The sequence below is a fragment of the Palaemon carinicauda genome, chromosome 30 (genome assembly GCF_036898095.1).
Source record: "Palaemon carinicauda isolate YSFRI2023 chromosome 30, ASM3689809v2, whole genome shotgun sequence".
NCBI lineage: Eukaryota > Metazoa > Arthropoda > Malacostraca > Decapoda > Palaemonidae > Palaemon > Palaemon carinicauda.
Window position 1 is genome coordinate 67,917,350 of NC_090754.1, and position 20,561 is coordinate 67,937,910.

The following is a 20,561-nucleotide window of genomic DNA, read 5'->3' on the forward strand; positions in this document are numbered from 1 at the left end:
TCCTTCTCTTGGGAACCGGGACAAGCCCCCTATACGATATGGTTTCCGGAGGCATGCATGCTCTGCTATGGGCTGTCAGCCCTACTCCTGAGCGAGGAGGTAAGTTGGTTCTAGTGGCCCTGTTAATATTCTTTGCGAAGAATTAATTGCTCTTTGTATATTGACTTCAGTTTTGACTTCATCATTAATTCCCTCTCCTCTTTCAGGCTGATGATGAATCTCTCAGGGAGGCGAGAGCTACTCTCCGGACTTGGGTGTCAGGGTTTGGGAGGAATGCGCCTGCTGGCGCACCCTATCTTCTTGATGGAGACATGGCTTCTCGCCTATTCCCAGGCTCTACTACTGCAGCAGTTCCACCGGAGACAGCGGCCCCGTTAATTGAAGTGATTAGAGAAACCATTCTAACTGAGGAAGAGGTTTTAGTGACGGAGGCCGAGCCCTACCTAGGTCTGGACGAGGAACCCATGGATGAGCAGGTAGGTGGTGTTGAGTTGGTGGACCCCCTTTCACCCCACACTCCTTCCTCTTCTACTTCCTTTCACGGCTTTGATAAACCTACGGCTTCTCCTCTAGGTTCCTCCATTCCTGTACGACCCAAGGTGAAGCCACTACGTACCTTTAAGCCTTCAGCTTTGCCATTATCAGTGTCACCGGTTCCGGGACCCTCAAAGGATCCTGATGTTCATATTGCTATACCTAAAACCGTGACTCCTAAGAAGTCAAAGTCTACTAAGTCCAGGGCTTCGTTAGAGGATCAAGCTCGGGAGCCCCCTTTATCCGCCGCCATGGTCAGGGATATTGTGAAAGAGCAGATACAACAATATCTTCAACAGTCTAGGGCAGACCGAGGAGCTATGACGGAGCTCAAAGATATGGTGGCAAGTCTCATCCGTTCTGGAACTCAGATGCCCCCTCCTTCAGCCCCGGACGCATCGAAGTTACCTCCCTTCGAGAAAAACAACCCTTGGAGGTTTGCCTTACATGCTCCATATATTGATGGTGCCATAACTCTAGAGGGCATAGGCACCCGTCCTCTAGAGGACTTAGAATTTTACCCTCCGGGACTAGAATTCCCATTCAACGGCTTCGTGCGATTGAAAGAACATGCCTTGGTTAGGTTAGACAAGGTACCGAAGGAAACGGTAATATTCCCTAAAGAGCAGGCCCAATCTTTCTGGGCCAGGACGTTGTCAGACTGGGGTTGCACTAATTCCAAGCTCACCCCACACAAAGGAGCCTACACCATATTTACAGCTTCTCCAGGTATTACCTTCCCTATTACAGATAAAGTGGCAGCTCTTACTTTTCAGGCTATCAAAGAAGGTTCTGCCATGCCAGCTCTTAAAGAGACCGATCCCACCTCCATGCTCATTCCGAGTACCGTTACTATCTGGGATGATGCCCCCGCTACTTTCACAGTAGGGAAGTTAGACCCAGACTGTGCCTCTAATCTGTTCTCCGAGAAGCTTCCTAAATTACCAGATATTCTTCTCAAGACTGAGTTTGAGGCACGGAATAGGTTGGCTAGGTCTCTCCACTCCATTACCTCCGTGGAGTCCCTAACCTCACTTTACCCGACCGAGACCATGTTCCGGATATTCACAAAGAACCTGTCTCTGTCCTTCCAAATCGACTTACACGAGTTTTGTTCGGCTCGGGTTAGTTGCAGGAAGCACGTTCTTTCTGAGGCCACGATCAGGCATGAACCGAATAGGCTGATAGCTTCCCCCTGCTGGGGTAAGAACCTTTTTCCTCAGGAGGAGGTGAACAAGGTACTACAAGACGCTGCGAGAGCAAATCAAAATTTGCAAGTGAGATGGGGCCTCACTGCCAAAAAGAGGGTTGAAGGGCAAAAACAAAACTTCTTCAGGAAGAAACAGAGGTTTGCCCCTTACAAGACGAGCCGAGGTCACTACCAACAATCGTCGATTGCCCACTCGTCTTCACAGTCTCCCACTGCTTCGTCTCCTCTACAGCCGAAACACCCTCAACAGGTGGTCTACCTCACTGCTCCCCCAGGTACCCAACCCAACCCCGTTTGGATGCCCTCACCCGCATACATCCCTAGCTACGGACCCTCAGGTCCCTTTCGTGGACACCAGAGAGGTAGCTACAGGGCTAGAGGACAGTTCCGTCAACGAGGCGGACCTAGGACAAGGGGTTCTCGAGGAGGGAAAGAACCTAGATTCACTCCCTCGCAATGATATAGTTCCGGTAGGGGGGAGACTTTACCACTTTCGAGACCATTGGACCTTCAGTCCGTGGGCTCACAGCATAGTCTCCAAAGGCTTGGGGTGGAAATGGTCACAAGGTTCCCCTCCTCCACCAGTGACCTTCTTCCAGAGACCCACATCCATTCTGAGAGAGTACACCACCGAGTTACTACAGAAAAAAGCAATCAAACGGGTTCGATCGCTGAAGTTCCAAGGCCGCCTGTTCACAGTTCCGAAGAAAGGCTCGTCGGCATTGAGAGTGGTCCTGGACTTGTCAAAGCTAAATTCTTACATCCTCTGCGACAAGTTCCGGATGTTGACCATCTCTCAGGTACGTACCCTGCTTCCCCGTGGGGCCGTCACCACCTCTATCGATCTTACCGACGCCTATTATCACGTACCAATAGCTCGAAACTTCTCTCCTTACCTAGGTTTCCGTCTAGGCAGGAAAGCCTTTGCATTCAAAGTCATGCCCTTCGGCCTCAACATTGCACCCAGGATATTCACGAAACTGGGAGAGACGGTGCTAGAACAACTCAGGAACCAAGGGATTCAGATCGTTGCTTATCTGGACGATTGGCTTATTTGGGCTCGGTCAGCCCTGGAGTGCAACAGAGCTACGAAGAAAGTACTTCGTTTTCTTGCCAACCTGGGATTTCGGGTCAATCTCCAAAAATCCCGCCTACTTCCATCAGACCGCTTCGAATGGTTAGGCATACAGTGGGACCTTGCACGGCACAAGCTGGTTCTACCTCCCAAAAAGGTAAGAGAAATAGCTTCCAAGGTCAAGAATTTTCTAAAACACAGGCAGGTGTCCAGAAGAGCCTTAGAAAGAATCCTCGGCCTTCTGCAATTCGCCTCAGTAACAGATCGCCTATTGAAAGCCAAACTCAAAGACATCAATCGAGTTTGGAGAAAGAGAGCCACAGTACCTTTAAGAGACAAGGTCTCGAAAATCCCCTCTGTCTTGAAAATGAGATTACAGCCATGGTCCGAATCGAAGAACCTTTCCAAATCGGTTCCTCTTCAATTCCCACCCCCACAAGTGACAATTCATACAGACGCGTCTCTGAGTGGATGGGGGGGTTACTACGAACGTCAGATGTTTCAGGGCTCTTGGTCACCCGCCATGAAACACTTCCACATCAATGTTCTCGAAGCCATGGCAGTGTTCTTGACCCTGAAGAGGCTCTCTCCTCCGAGGTCGACCCACATCAGAGTAGTGTCAGACAGCACAGCCGTAGTACACTGCATCAACAGAGGAGGATCCAAGTCGCCCAACCTGAATCAGATCCTGGTCACTATCTTCACCTTGGCAGCAGAAAAGAACTGGTTCCTGTCAGCAACCCACCTAGCGGGAGTCCAGAATGTGATAGCGGACTCACTATCCAGGATGAAACCACTGGAATCAGAATGGTCTCTGGACATAATTTCATTCCAGTGGATACTCAGGCTGGTTCCGGGCCTTCAGGTAGATCTATTCGCAACTCAGATGAATCACAAACTTCCTTGTTATGTGACACCAAACATGGACCCTCAGGCTTATGCCATAGACGCATTAACCCTGGATTGGAACCATTGGAGGAAGATTTACCTATTTCCACCAGTGAATCTTCTAATGAAAGTATTGCACAAACTACGCTCCTTCCGGGGGACAGTGGCCTTAGTAGCACCTCACTGGCCAAAGAGCAGTTGGTTTCCTCTCCTCCTCGAGCTGAAACTCCGACCCTTCCGGATTCCATTCCCCAAACTAACCCAAGTAATTCAAACACAGACTGTGTCAGATTCCTCAAGGATAGCCAAAACCCTAACTTTGTGGACTTCATGAAGTTTGCAGCGCATAAAGACGCAAACATTGACCCAGAAAACGTTCTCTTCATCGAAGCGGACAAAAGGGACTCGACAATTCGTCAATATGATTCGGCTGTTAAGAAATTAGCAGGTTTCTTAAAGAATTCAGACCACACTCGTATGACTCCGAATTTAGCCATCTCGTTCTTTAGGTTCTTATTTGACAAGGGCTTGGCAGCTAGCACTATAACTACCATCAAGTCAGCTCTGAAGAAGATATTCCTGGTTGGGTTTAACATTAATCTAGCTGATTCCTATTTCTCATCTATTCCAAAAGCATGTGCTAGGCTTCGGCCGTTGGATCGGCCACAAAAAGTCTCTTGGTCTCTGAACAATGTCCTCAAACTCGCGTCGGACACTGACAACGAGTCCTGCTCTTATATCACTCTGCTTAGGAAGACGTTATTTCTATCAGCTATGGCCTCAGGTGCTAGAATCTCAGAACTAGCAGCGCTCTCACGTAACCCGGAAAACATAGATTTCCTCCCTACAGGCGAAGTACTGCTTACCCCAGACAGAGCTTTCCTAGCAAAAAATGAGGACCCGCAAAATAGGTGGTCCCCTTGGAAGATCATCTCTCTTCCCCAGGATCCTTCGCTGTGTCCAGTCACTACTCTCAGGACCTTTTTAGCTAGATCTGCCACCCGCTCGTCTGGCCCCTTATTTATCAGGGAACAAGGTGGTACTTTGACCATTCAAGGTATCAGACAACAAATCCTCTACTTCATTAAACATGCTAACCCGGAATCATTTCCCCATGCTCATGATATACGGTCAATAGCTACCTCTATCAATTACTTCCAGAACATGGACTTTGATGACCTTAAAAAATACACGGGTTGGAAGTCTCCTATGGTTTTCAAACGCCACTATCTAAAGAACTTACAGGCCCTTAAATACCCTACGGTTGCAGCGGGGAGTCTTATCTCCCCCCATTAATCTCTGATTATTTCTTTATTCCATCTCTTCTCTCCTCCCTCCTGACCACCTCTCACACCACGTCGCCACTCTCCTGGGTGGTTCGTTAGCCCTAAGTTATTTTGCCATGTTTAATTGTTATGATTTAACTGTTATTGTAATTATCATTCCTGTAAAGTTTAGATATGCTTAGACATGTAAGGTTGATTCCTTTCACGACGGGACACTCAGGTGATCCCTGGTCCTCATATTATTTTAGCATTACATCCCCTATGCCTATGGCTAGTTTATGATTTATGTTTACTTACAGTATTATATTATTGCCTTACATGGTGTTTGTTTTCTCCTTATTATGTTATTAATTTATTGGGCTTGGAAGGCATTCTCTGGTACATTCTCACCGGCCGTCACAGGCCCCCCAGAAAAGGGATTTTGACGAAGGAAAAATCTATTTCTGGGAAGAGGCCTGTGACGCCCGGTGAAACCCTTCCCGGTTATTTGATACGGACCCCACCCCTCTTTTTCCTTGCCAAGCCATATGTTCTTGCAGAAGGATGTCCTAGAGGGCGCGCGTGGTAGGTGTCGTTGGGGAGTTCAACCATGTTATCTAGGGCCTGTCACGGCCCTCCCCATTGATGAAGGGATTATCTAAATGGAAGACAACCTGTGAATAGTGGTTTACACACGCCTTTGTTTAATACACGACACCTACAAGGTGTTCGCGCGAGGGTTGTAACCTCTGCATTCCATGCTTTTATCTTTCTCTAGTATATTTGGAAGATTTATATTAGGAAAGGTATAAGGAAGGACCTTTCTCACCGGGCGTCACAGGCCTCTTCCCAGAAATAGATTTTTCCTTCGTCAAAATCCCTTTTATGATTTATAATGCTAAACATAGTTATCTTAAGCTCTTATTGCTACAAAGTGCACAATAATGTTCTCTTATACTTTACTCAGAATGGAATTAAAACAAGAGCAGTTCCAAAAGTCCCTTTAAGGCAATATGTTACACTCATAACCACATACTTTTTAATCCCCTGTACAAGAAAGCCTGAGGTTATAGCAGTTATTTGGCTGCAATTATATATATTTTTTTGTAAAATTTTATTCAAACGTTGCAGGTACAAATGAAAACTTAAACATTTGCTTACCATTGATTCCATATATAACTTGAATATTTTCATTTGAAAGAAAATATTAAGAAATTATGGCTGTAAACTTAAAAATACCTTGGGGCTCTTGTGGTTCAATTTCAGAATAGTCATGAGCTGTAGAGTCATCTGCTAGGTATCCTCCATCTAGCTGAGGTAATGGAGGTAGTGGAGGTAGGGTAGATGGTGGCCTAGGACGTCCTGAGTAGGGTGATCTTTCCGAAGGGAAGAATAAAATTTGTAAATTAAAGAATAATGCTACATGAAGAGGAAATTTGAGGATGGATAACTCTTTAAATGATTTGAAAAAAAAAAAAACAATTATGAAGTGGCTCATACATATATCACCTTTTATACTCTCTACATAGATTTGAACCTTTTCAACTCCAATAAATGTTGTTCAGAAATGGTGATATAACTGTTTCTAACTTTGGTAGCACCATTCTGTCCTGCCTTTATTCTTCAATACAAATATCAAGTTGAGGTGGCAATATAATGGAAAAATTAGTTACTGTGCATTACAGAAGATACAGTAATTACAAATGGCTATTTGCATAAATGATTGGACTCATTATTAATTATTATTATTATTATTATTATTATTATTATTATTATTATTATTATTATTATTATTATTATTACTTGCTAAGCTACAACTCTAGTTGTAAAAGTGGGATGCTATAATCCCGGGGGCTCCAACAGGGGAAATAGCTCAGTGAGGAAGGGAAACAATGAAAATAAAATATTTGAAAAAGAGCAAAAAGACTAAAATAACTCAAAAGACAGTGGAAGACCATGGTACAGAGGTTATGGCACTATCCAAGATTAGAGAACAATGGTTTGTTTGGAGTGTCCTTCTAGAATCGTTGCTTACCATAGCTTAAGAGTCTCTTCTACCCTTACAACGAGAAAAGTTGCCACTGAACAATTACAGTGAAGTAAGAAGAATTGTTTGGTAATCTCAGTGTTGTCTGGTGTATGAGGACAGAGGAGAATGTGTAAAGAATAGGCCAGACTATTCGGTGTGTGTGTGTGTGTGTGTGTGTGTGTGTGTGTGTGTGTGTGTGTGTGTGTGTGTGTGTGTGTGTGTGTGTGTAGGCAAAGGGAAAATGAACCGTAACCAGAGAGGATCCAATGTAGTACTGTCTGGCCAATCAAAAGATCCCATAACTCTCTGGTTGTAGCATCTCAACTGGTGGCTAGTGCCCTGGCCAACCTACTACCTATCTCTTATTGTGAGTAAAGAACATTTCTTCACCTTGATCATCAATCTATTTCATAATGAAACTTCAATATAATGTATGGTTGACAATAAACACCTACAAAAGCATGTCACTTAGAGAAAATCTATAAGTACAAAAAAATTTAAAACATCAATCAAACCTTTGAGGAGGTGGTGATAGGGGCAATGGTGGTGGAGAATGAGGTACAGCAGGAGGTGAACGGGGGCGGGGATGGATGCGGACGCTTCGCGATGTGGTGCGAGATGTCCTCGAACCCTGTCGGATTAAAATGATAACTATCTCTCATTCATATGGTCACAGTACTTTAATAAACACAATTCCCAAAGGACTGCAATGACGAAAAATTAAATAATAAATAAAACTTACCTTACATCCATGAGCACCTTGAGATATGCTTATGCAAACTACAGTACTTTAATTATCTATGAATCTTGCATATGATTGAAAATGTTATTTTATTGTAGTACACTAATAACTGGAACTTCCGATATTGGAAAATTTCATGGTAAATAAAGTCATGAACAGAAAATAAGAGTGTCAACAGAAAACCCCAAAATGAGAGGTTCTTGAAAATATTCTCATCGAAGAATTTAATTCAAATTGAGATACTGTGTATTCTCTAACATAGAAGTACTGTGATCAATGGAATGAAAATAAAAAGTATAACTTTACACAAAATATCCAAGGGATTATTTTTAAATGATGTGATGGTATATAATGTATTCTATAGGAACTTCAGCTTACTTCATCGTCAAGTATTTTTGTATACTCCCATCAACAATTGGTTTTCATTGCAATTTTGAGTAGCTGGGTGAAGAAAAATTAAATGTCTATTTAATAATTATACTGCATTTTTTTTAGCAGAGAACTGGTGATGTCTGCTGTACGAGTTTCAGGAATCTACAGAAAACAGAGCTGATGATACATCAATCTGTGCAGTCTAAATTCTTGACAAAGGAAATTTCCTGACAGGCAGAGCAATTGTCTCCAGTACTTGCTTACAGAAAATAACAAGAACGGTTAGTGTTAATGCTGCCATGTAACACTTAGGGGATTCCTATTACTATAATACAATGTCTTAGTAACTGGCCAATGCTTAAAAAGAAATATTTGAAACTCCTATGTTGAATTGTCGAAAAGGAAGGCCACAATTATTTGGTTTATACTGCATATACAATGTGCATTAAATTTATAATTTCAACTAAAATTTTTCTAAATTTCACCAAAAATAAAAGTTAAAAATACTTATAAAATCTATCATAATTTCTACTGTCCTTTCTATCATTATCATTTAGTTTATTGAACACATAAGAAATTAATTAGATTATACTGTACAGTATTTCCATATTCACGCTGCAAAAATGTAAACTTGGTAAAAATTTAAAAAGACATACAGGTACTGAATAACTACAGCTTCTGATAGCACAATATAGACATGACAAAATCTAAGACACTACAATGGTATAGCAAGATAGCAATAGATACAAAACATGTAAGCATATACATTCAATGGCCTTCTACATAAATGATAAATACAAAGACTACATAAGCATGCAATATATAAGAAAGTTTCATACTTACCTAGGAGAGGTGACACATATAAGACACACTGTTCCAAGACAAAAGGACAATAGCAGATACACCTGCCGCTTTCACACTCAACAAAAAGTAAAAAGGTATTGTGACCTACCATTGAGACTTGAGACCGGCCTGAAAGCGTGCGGCGAACAGGTCTTCGGATAAAGGAAGACCTTCGGGATGCTGCATCAGATTCAGATAAGCGGGCAAGCTTGGCTTCCTCAGCAGCTTCGACGATGTCTGTCTTTAGGGCCGAACTCAACAGCTGTCATGATTTAGGGGTTGTTTAATTGGAATTAATGGGGGAATTTATATGTTCTTTAAGATATCTGTCTGCTCTTGATAGCCTGTTTAAGGTGTACATGTGCTTCTTTAAATTATACTCAAAAATTGAAACTTGGCATGACAAAAAAGGAAGCTTATTTGAATCTAGAAATTCAGGTCAGGAATAATCTGTGGATAGGTTGTATTTTCCCTGAACCTATCAGCATGGAGGCTAAACCCAAATAATTCTGATTTACTATATATATATAAAAATGCAAATAATAGAAAAAAACATAATTTTGTATTTTTCCTAGCCATACAAACCAGTCATTTAAATAGGTTTACTCCATTGCTGTTTTACTACAACTGGAATTAAGGAAATTATGGGATTCTAGTAACACTGTAGGGTTGCCAGCTATGCCACCCATGCTAGGTAGGAGTGGCTGAGCCAGCGAGACTTGCATGACTTTGCATATGGTAAGGACTTGAAGGGTGGATGACTTAGGCTTATATAGCTGGGAAAAATACATATTTCTAAAATTTGTAGCTTGTTCCTATGCAAACGCCAATTAAATTGGAGTCTTCCTTAGATGGAAGGACCCTTGACCCAGAGGATAAAATTAAGACAATCTTGACCAGTTCGTATGAGAGGCAAGGTCGAGATGTCGGCAGCCCCATGAACAAATGGTGAGTGATTGAGTCACTACCCCAACAAGTTTGTGATTCTGTGTGAACAAAATTAATATAAAAAATCTCTATGTTCAAAATCAAAAGCAATGTCAAAGAGATATTCTTACCTGCATAAGTGGTCTATGCTGATACTCCCAGGGAGGGGATGCTCCGAAAAGAAGGAAGATTTCAGTCACTCTACTCTCATACACACTTATGCTGAGAATAAATGATGATGTAACAAAGGGTTAACCATCCTGCAAAGGCATTAGTCTCAAATGATTTGCTGTGCAGCTACCACTAGGCTCAAAGACAAAGTGTGCAGTGATCTGTGGGTGCACTCTTTTAAGCAATGTATGGAGAAGGTAGTTTGTCTCTTCCAAACACCAACACTAAGGGCTTGAGCTACTAAGTGGTTCTTGCAGAACGCTAAGGTTGCGGCATCACCACATATGTTATGTGCTTTGGTAGGGGCCCCGGTCAGCGCTTCTCCTGCAAATTTATAGGCTTTAAGGTTATAGGCTTTAAGGATGACTTGACATAACCGGAAAGATATGGTGCTTTTAGAAACTCCCTTCTTGTTTCAACCTGTGCTTACAAACAAGTTAAGGATGGACGGATGGAAGGGAGTAGTTCTCTAAAGGTAACAACAAACTTCCCTTACACGACAAAGTAACAAACTGTCTAGATCATCAGTTACCTCCTTGACAACTGAGATGTAGGAGTCAAATCTATTATCATTAATTGATGGATTTTAGGTTTATAAACTCTGTTACAAAAGAGAATGAAAGATCTTTCCACTCCCTGGAGTGTGACACAAGATAAGACAGACCACATAGCTTGCTTACTCTCTTCGATGAGGTTAAAGCTAGAAGGAAGACCATCTTTAAAGCAAGGTCTCAATCTGAAGCTCTGTGGAGGGGTTCACAAGATGCCATCTTTAAGGACCTCAGAACTTTAACCACACTCCACAGTGGGGGTTTAGTTTCCGAGGTGGGCAAGATTGCTCAAAACTCTTAAAACTGAGAGTTCCCACAAGAAGAAGAGATTTATTCCCTTCAGTCTGAAGACCTGCCTTAAGGCTGAACGATAGCCTTTTGCCGCTGTGACTATGAGAAGTTTCTCCTTCCTTAGGAAAAATAAAAAGTTTGCAATCAGTGGTATAGTGGCCTTGAATAAAGCAATATCCCTTCTACGACACCAATTTTGCTTGATAGATAACAGCAGAGGACTTGCAGAGATACCCTCAAAGTTGTTTTACAGTCAGTCTCAAAATACCCTTCTTTCTGTGGGTACCACTCCACATGGGGCCACTTTGGCATGACTAGCATTATTCTTAGATTCTGTAATGATCTGACTCTGTTCAGAATCTGACAGATCAAGTAGAATGGGGAAACTTATAGACATTCAATCCATCCCACGAGTATTGGAACGCATCTTCCATTACTGCAACTGGTTCCAGAACTAGACAAAATTACATTGGAAGTTTTTGTTTAGACGAATGGCGAACATGTCTATGATTAAGGAACCACACAAAGTCAGGAGACTCTTTGCCACTTGATGATTTAAAGACTATTTTTAATCAACTATTGTCCTTAGTTGACTCAGATTATCTACTATTACATTCTTCTTCCCTGAAATGAAGTGCGATGAAAGGTGAACAGCATTTACTTGTGCCCCATACTATACTCCCACTGCTAGTTGGCATAACAGGTGAGATTCTGAGTCCCCTGTTTGTTGTTCACTACAGTCGTCTTGTTCCTCATCATCACTACAGAGTGACCCTTGACAATGTCTAAAGAGTGGAGTGCCTATAATGCTAGGTACGCTGCCTTCAATTCTAGGTAATTTATGTGGAAGGACTTGTCTTCCTTTGACCATATTCCTGAAATCTGTTCCTTCCTTAGATGGGCTCAAAACCCCTGGCGAAAAGCATCTGAAAAATGAAAAACTGGAGTTGGAACACATAGGGAGGAGATCCAGCTAACAGATTCTTTTCCTTTAGCTACCAAGAGAGGTCTGATTTCATGTCCTGGGGAATCTTCAATCTGCAACCTTTGACTCTTTAGTGCCCATTGAAGAGAGTGAAGATGCATCCTCCTGAAGGGTACTAGCTTCTCAAGAGAGGAAAGTGGTCCAGGAGCTTCTACCTTGAGTGAGCTGGAAAGAAATCTTTTTTGAGGAAGGATGCTGCAATCTGTCTCAATCTCTGGATTCTGTCTTAGGATGGATACACTCTGGCTTGGGCCAAATCTACTTTATATCCATACCCAAGTAACGTAGGTAGCATGAAGGAACGTGGAAGGACTTCTCGTAGTTTAAACAGATCCCCAGATCTTTGCTAAAGTCGAGCAGGATATTCCTGTGATGGGCGAGTTGTGATCTTGACTCTGCCAGGAAAAGCCAGTCACCCAGGTACCTCAAGAATTTTATACCCCTGGCATGTGCACGTAAGGAGACCAAAGAGAACAGAAAAGTGAATACCTGCAATACTGTGGACAGGCTGAAACATAGTACCTTTAATTGATACACTTTCTCTCTGAAAAAGAATTGAAAGTACTTCCTTGACTTCAAATGGATAGGGATTTGGAAGTATGCATCTTTCAGGTCTATGGTCAACAGGACATCGTTCTTTCTAATGGTCTGAATTATTGTGTTGGGTGTCTCCATCTTGAACCTCATTTGGAGCACAAACTGGTTCAAGCAGGAAAAGTGAATGACAAGGCTCCAGTTTCCTGACAGTTTTTCTACCAAGAAGATGTTGCTGAAGAGACCTGGAGACCTGTCAAATACTTCCTCTATCATATCATTCATAAGCATCTGTGGCACCTCTTCCTCTGGTAGGAGGTCTTTCTGAGATCCCTTAATATATAATGACGGGATCGTTGCATTCAAAGTTAGGGGAGGGCGACAGCTCGTAAGCGAGACATAATATCCAGGGTGAAGCACTTATACTGCCCAGGGATCCACCCACCTTGTCCAACAACTTTACAGCCATCCTCCCACCGTTGGCAAGTTGGGGGACATGCCTTCCCTAATAGAAACCTCAACCACCTCTGCTCCTTCAACCAGAGGGATATCCTCTATGGCAGAAGGGAGCTGCAGTGACCTGTCTTTTAAAAGATAGAGTATTCTCAGTTTCAGGTAACAGATGGCATTGCAGTACCTGCTTGAGAGATGGTGTTGGAGCCTGTCAAGGAGCTACAAACCTCGATGCTGCACCCCTTATTAAAAAGGACGACTGACTAGTTCTCCCGGACTTTTCCACTGTTGCTGTTACTTTCTTGGGAGAAAAGTGTTGGATGGTCAATGATATTTGACTTTCTCAAAAAGAGAGCATCCCTTTGAGTCATCTATTTGGTACATTTCTCTTGAGAACACAATCCCCCAAATTGAGGCTGTCTGGTGGAGAACGAACTCCAAGGCTTTTGCCCCCAAATGTACCAAGTCCTCATATGGCCTCTTCGTCTCTGTATTGTGTAGATTCTCTGAGATTGCAAAGTATGAAACAACTGACCGCTAGTCAAGGGAGGAACATGCTTGGAAGGACAACATAGCTGTTACTTCCATGTTCTGCAGTGCAGAAGCTCAGAAAAGAAAGGGAAGATGTGATAGTTTGTCACTCGATGTTCCGTGGGTTAAATTTGCAACATCTGGGGTGATTGGAATGGGAATTTGAATATGCCCCAGTATTGACATAAAACTTTCTTTGTCTTGATAAGGAGGTTGGAGGTAATTTCTATGACGGACTTGACCTTATGGAATTTTCTGTATAGGAAACTTGTTTGCTCAACACTAGCATGTCACTACCCTATTTTGAATAGGGTACATCAAGTTTGTGCCACATATTCTTAGGTTCTGGGAAAAACCTGTCAATTGTGCAGCCCCTGCCCGTTATTTGGGTGTTTAGAGGATCACCAAGCCCATCTAAGCTCCTAATAAGTCTCATTTCTTAATAAAAATGGGAAGCTTCGTTGACCCTGATGGCACCTCAAAGGGGGAAACTTCAAAGCTCTCCACCATTGTCTCTACTACCTCTTCAGGAGAGTCTTCAATCATAATAAGTGCTGGATCAGGTGCTTGCTCTGGATTCTGTCTTAAATCTTGAAGAGCTCAATTTCTGTTTTGGAAAGCTTACAAGCTCTTCATTCCCTCTGGAATGTCTTTTCTCCATTGTCTAAGTACTAAAACAAGAGATGATACATTGGAAGCTGTATGGAAGGAGTTTTGGTTATTGTGAGTCTGAGACTCATGATCATAATAGGAAGGAGAAGGGAGAGTGGGCTTTGTCTCCCTCTCTGAACTTGAAACCTTAGGAGAAGAATATAACCTATCCAGTGTATCCCAGCAAATGCGTCTCTATCTGTGCGTGGAATAATATGGCGGGGAGTCTGACCTTTGTCATTTACGAAGAGGTCGGTCTCGATAATCCGTAGTTGGTGTAATACGAGGAATGGGTACAGTTCAGCCACCTTTTTCCTCTCATAATTCTCTACTAATTATAGTTTCAGTCTAAACTCTCTTAAAGCTACCTTTACTGACGTAGGTACAAGCACTGTGGTAGAAAATTTGATATTTCCATTTCCTACAAGTACCTGAAAAGTATAAGTTAGTCTAGGGGAGGATGGAAAACTAGTTCCTGACACGACTATGTGCACTGTTGCTTGTGTAATAACGGCCTTTTAACCTACTTACAAGTGCGTTGTTTTGGCGGTGCGTTCAGTTGGCGTTTCTACTTGGGGACGCGTATTAAAGTTGCTATGTACTGATGGCGCACCAATACTTGTTTGCACATTCCTGGTCTGGGTTGCCAATGAATGCTTTTCAGTACTTGTTTGGGGAAGTGAGCTTGGAACTCGTTTGTGGGTCTGCAGGTGCAGAGCTAAATTCACACTTGGATAATATGAACAACTGTAAATTCTTATGAGGTATAACTGAGGTACCTAAAAAAAAAGTGGTCTGCTTTGAGGAGAATCTGGTTGCATTTTTTCTCCGGAGGAGACTTACCTATTGGGCCTCTAAGAGTTACAAGGAGGTTTGACACTACAAGTACATTTAGGAGAGTAGTATGATCCCTCCAATAAAACTGCTTCTGTACCTATGTAAATAGGTTGATCTGTGGCCGATCGGAGTGGGATCCGAGGTGACATACTTTTAGGTGACACTTTTAATATTCTCATTAGGAAGAGCTCCTGCATTGTGGAGGAGAAAACTTGTTGATCTACAATATATGAAATAAAGAGTTGGTCTCCTGAGCTAAACACACTTGTCAGGGGAAGTTGAGACCTGTTAAGGTTTACATAATCTGGAAAAACTAATGTAACTTGTAAAGTCTTTTGCTCTGGCTAGATAAGACCTGAAACCAAAGGATCTGTGTCACCATGTATGACTTCAAGCTGATTAACTCAGATGGGTGATAACACATCTACAAAATCGTCATGCTGAAAAATATGGCTGTCATCCTTAGATGCTGAAGTCTCCAATAGAAAGAAGGGTCTAAAAGGAAATATCAGGGCTTGAAATAGAATGTTTCTTACTCTCAGCAGAGGAAGAAACAGTAGTGGAATGATCCCACATAGCCTTCTTCTTCTGACACTATTATATTTATCCCATTGAGAGAACGACCAATCCATGCACAAATCAAAAGTAGAAGAAAAGGCACATCACTTACCACGGCACCTAGGACAAAAAAAATGGGAGTTTACCGCCACTCAGCTCATGAAAGTACCACAAGGGTGACCTTCAAGGCTGGGTCAGGTTCTCAAACCAACCTGAGATACACTCAGAATCACTGATGCACACTGTGAAAGAAAAGCCACAAAGGGTAGCGTGGACAGCAGTCGTAGACAGACTTCTGATTGAAACAATGACCATGAGTAAAGTGATGTAAGTCCTTCTTACTCAGCTGCTCCTACCCAGCGTGGGTGGGATAGCTGGCAACCATACAATATTACCAGAATCCGATGATTTCCTTAATTCTGGCCGTCGCAAAACAGCATCAGAGTAAAACCAATTAAATGACGAGGTTTGTATTTGCATAGAAACAAATAAATTTAAAACATTATTAATATGATTAATATTCAAATGAGCTTCCAAGATGTACAGTACCTACAAAATTAAGCAAGACTCTTGCATATGTACAGTAATTCTCTTCTTACAAAGTTCATTCTAACATGGAGCAGAATACTAGGATGTGAAGTGCATGATTTAAAAAACACCCATTCATGAAGCTTCCTAGGAAAAAACATTTACCAGGATTTTTAATTATTCATTCAAATAAGTTTTAAGTGCTGTATTCTGGCTTGGAAAAAATATAGTTTGCTCTGGAAAGGTCTCAAAATCATTTAATAAACAGTACTAACATCTCAAAATTTTCTTTTAATATAGGAACACAGCCCACAGAAGATTGAATGACTTGGTTAAATCTCCATGATATGTTTATCTTAAAGAATATAAGTGCTTTAAATGGCAATTAACAATTGGGAATTAAAAAAAAAATATATTTAGGGATCTTTGACCATAATAGGTACAAGAATAATGTGATGAGTGCAGTTAGAAATTATACCTTCTTGACTATGTTATAGAAATAACTAACTAAAATATGGTTAGCAAAAAAAAAAAAAAAAAAAAAAAAAAAAAGAGAACAAGAAAGTTGTTGAGTTGCAAACAAATGGCATAAAAGTAAGATAGTCTTGTGATTGCATGAATGTGGGCAGATACATAAAACATTCCGGTAGAGTACAGTAATTGGTTCTACTATTAATGTATTAATGTGTGGTGTTAGTTAAGCAGCTTTTTTCGATATTAAAAATAAAAAAAATATTTTTCTTAAAAATAATGCTCACTGTGCAATGGTTAGCTAAGAAATTGATCATCCCCCTCAAAAAAAAGACATGTAGCTTCTCTCGGGTAAGTACTGTATTTTGCTTCTGGGGACGAGTTTCCTATTCATCAAGTCAATAAATGTCACGCCTAATCCTCAGAAAGCCACAGTTACATGACTGTTTCACATTATCATTTAGGTGTTAAATTTGTTTTTTTTGCCGCCTGGCCACAGCATTCCATCTATTATAATTAGTGTGCTTTGCGACATTCCTGTTTCATGTCTTTCTGTCTAAAGACACTGCCTGCTATCCTCAGTCTTGTTGCACCAGCCATTCAGTGAACATCCATTTCATCATCTCTTTGTTCCAAGCGTCTTGTATGACTTTTGTTTTGTCATGTCCCCAAAGAAAACTTCATCTTTCAAATCTATCTGTAAATGCAAGTACAAGAGTAGTTGGAGGAAAGATCAGTCAAAGTACTTTAGGAAAGGTTCGTGTTTTTGCCACTGTGTGGTTAATTTTCCTTGTTAACCACGGCAATGTGCAGTACATCCAGATGAAAGAGGCATAAATAAATCCTGCCCTGAGTGTAAGTGCCCCGTGGAGTTCTAAGCATCTCAAATCACTTCAGAACAAGGCCATGATCAAGATGGATAATGCCTTGTTTATGTGGATTGAGGACCAGCACCACAAAGGAGAAGCAGTGGACTCTTAGTCTTTCTTCCGACTTTTCAAGTCTTATGCAATTATGCCAGAGCCCAAGGAACCACAACCAAGGAGCAATAAAGCCCGTCAAGTCACCTTAGCTACGGCACCTACACCTTTCCAAACTAGAAAGGGATGGTTTGACAACTTCAAGTGGTGCTTTTCACTGAAGATTGTGAAGATGATTGGGGAAACACCATCGGCAGACCACGAAAAAGCAAAAGCTTTCCCTTCGGAGCTTTGCAAGATTATTATGAAGAGGTACAAGTCAAGCAAGTGTGAAATATATATGAAACAATGTACGTACAGTAGTTAGTGTATGCTTAAACTGTATAATAATCAAATAATGCTATAAATGTTATGTATGCTTAATGTAAATCAGTAAATAAACATGCATTAACCATTTATATAGTACTGAAATATAACAGTTGATAATCAATAAATATTTATTACTGAACAGGCTTGTTTTGGAAGGAGATGCCCGAGTGCACTTTTATCATCCAGGCAGAACGAAATTCTTCTGGCTCTAAGGCAGCCCAAGAACAAGTAGATCTTTATCCAAAGATCTAATAAAACTACAGTAATTCACACATACCATATATTTCTATTTAATTTCATAAAATTTATTTGTATTCTTTCAAGTCATACATGTGCATTCCAGTACAAGAATATGCTGTCTGTTTTTTGGATGCACAACAGGCAACCCTTTCCTAAAGTGGTTTTGCACAATAACATGGAGGTGGTGTTCTTTCCTACCAACACCATATCACTTATCCATCTGATAGACAGTGTTATCAAGAAATACAAGGTCCACTACAGCAAATGGGTTATAGAGCAACTCTAATCAGTAATGGATGATGATCTTGACATGGAAGCCAATTGCCTCTCTGTGGTATAAGAGACCTTCAAAGATGTGAAGCCATAAACGGTAAATCCCTGCTGGAAACGTCATTAGCCCAACTGTCTAAAGAACTTTAAAGGGTTCACCTTCAAATATGTGAAGTCATAAACGGTAAATCCCTGCTGGAAACGTCATTAGCCCAACTGTCTAAAGAACTTTACAGGGTTCAGTCTTACCATGCCTTCAATCAGATGATAAAGAAGAGCATGGCACTTGCAGAGAGAGGGATAGTTAAGGGCTTCCAGGAAGTGGCTGAGGTGATGTCTTGGAGTCAATTGATGAGCATGATGCTGAGCTGACCAAGGAAGACCTTGCTGAGCTTAATCACTCAAAAAGGAAGAAAGAGGTAGAAAGCGATGATGAATGGGAAGACGAACTTGAAATTACATGTAAAAACTTTGGGGAAAGATGTCACAGATGCCTCACCAATATTTTGCAGACTTAAGGCATTAATGTGTCTCTGTTACCTAATCCCACGAATGCCTGGGTTTGACTGTATTTGATTACTATAGAAGTTATCTGGAATTATAACTCCAATGGTCATTGACACCACTAATGAATTCAACTTGAGATGAACTGTGTCAAATTGGTTAAATGGCATTGATAAAGTTTTGTACAAAATTATGTTCAAAGTTTGGCAATACCGTGCTACAATTTGTGATAGTTTGGATTGGGTTTTTATAAACAGCATTCCTTAATGACGTGTTGAATATTGATACCCGGCATTACCAAATAAATTAATAAATAAGCATCATATGACATTTTAGAAATTATGACTTAATTGGTTTTTCAAAGTAATAATATATCTAGAGCAGGGCAGAATGGAGGATTTGTTTATTAATGAACATCAAGTTGAAGGGGCCTGCAATCTACAAGGTTAGAGATGAAGTATGGATCATACCACCAAATATCTGATGCTCAACTCAATAGGGAAGAGGTAGGGTAACAAATGTCCACTCTTGGCATAATATTTCCGTGTATCGCGTATAGCGACACATTTTAGACGTTATGGACAAATTGTGGACTGGTCAGAGTATGGCATGAGTGAGCAGAGCTTCAAAGGGGTAGAGTGGTGATATATCGATCACACAGGAAGCGATGGCAGCCTACTTAGGGGGACAACTATGAGACAGACATGGAAACAGTGGTGTTAGGCTTTAAAGAGTGGTTGCCAATGCAGCAATGGTATCTTATAGTTGGTATGAATAAGAATGGCTGAGGGGTAATTCTTCTTCTTGATCGTGAGATCAAGGGGGGTGAGTGGTGTGAGCTAAGGGAGAGCCAATTTTAAGAGAATGAAGAGGTGCGATATTCATGGTAAAAGGGAAAACAGGTTGTTAATGAACTATATGGGCATGCTGGGAATTGGGCATAGTAATTTGTGGATGATACCGTTTTGGAAGACTGTAGGCTAGTTATAGGATTTTGGGATTTGTGACGCCAGTCAGTGCAAGTACATGTTTGTGATAAAGAACAAGAATTTGACAGTGGGTTAATTAGGTGCACCTATTTTATCAACTGGATGTCACTGTTACCTAACACATTGGGCCACATTGATACTGGACCAGCACTGTGCTCATCATCCCTGCACCTTGGAACACTTCTATACCTTCTGTTTTGATACTATAGAATACTGTTAAGATGGAAATATTCAAAGTTTAGTACAAAGATAGCCATGACTACTTTGAAGTGTAACATATGAACACAGACTGAACACAGTTGGTAGAAGTGGGATAAAAATGCATATGAAATTTAATAGTTATTTTTAAAAATACTATGATGCTTTGGATAAAGTTTAAATAAGGGATTTTGAGCGAAGCGAAAAATCTATTTATGGGTGAGATAGCCATGTCGTCCAGATGGAAGGTTCCTATATGGTAGCTTTCTAATGGATATTTGACTACAGTGATATTCCCAGAGAATTAACCTTTAGGTCTCCAGAATTCTAACTCCTGGCGCAAATATCCTTAAATTTTCTCTCAAGGTATCGCATAATATCAGGGGACATATATCTTGATGCGACACATAGCAATCTTCACCCCGAATAGCGTTTTCGCTTTGAGGGGGAAAGTGGCTAAAATAGAAGGGGAGCCGTTATCAAGGTTACCCTTCCTCCCGTACTACTACGAGTACCTAGATGGTGCTTTATTCCTTGTAGCATTGAGCATGGTGCTACATATATAGTAATTTTGGGAGGGATCCTGCCAAGGCCTTTTCTATAGAAAAGTAGGGCGGGTCCATCA

The 20,561-nt window shown here is 41.2% G+C and overlaps 1 protein-coding gene across 1 annotated transcript in view; it reads right to left on the reverse strand.

Moving 5' to 3' along the window:
- Window positions 1-20,561, reverse strand: part of LOC137623592 (piezo-type mechanosensitive ion channel component-like) — a 375,321-nt gene that overhangs the window by 4,426 nt on the left and 350,334 nt on the right. Inside the window, exons 33-35 of the mRNA XM_068354425.1 lie at window positions 9,068-9,220; window positions 7,517-7,632; window positions 6,212-6,348 (exon numbers count right to left, since the gene is read on the reverse strand). Coding sequence (XP_068210526.1) covers window positions 6,212-6,348; window positions 7,517-7,632; window positions 9,068-9,220 — 406 coding nt within the window. The remainder of the gene's footprint in view (window positions 1-6,211; window positions 6,349-7,516; window positions 7,633-9,067; window positions 9,221-20,561) is intronic.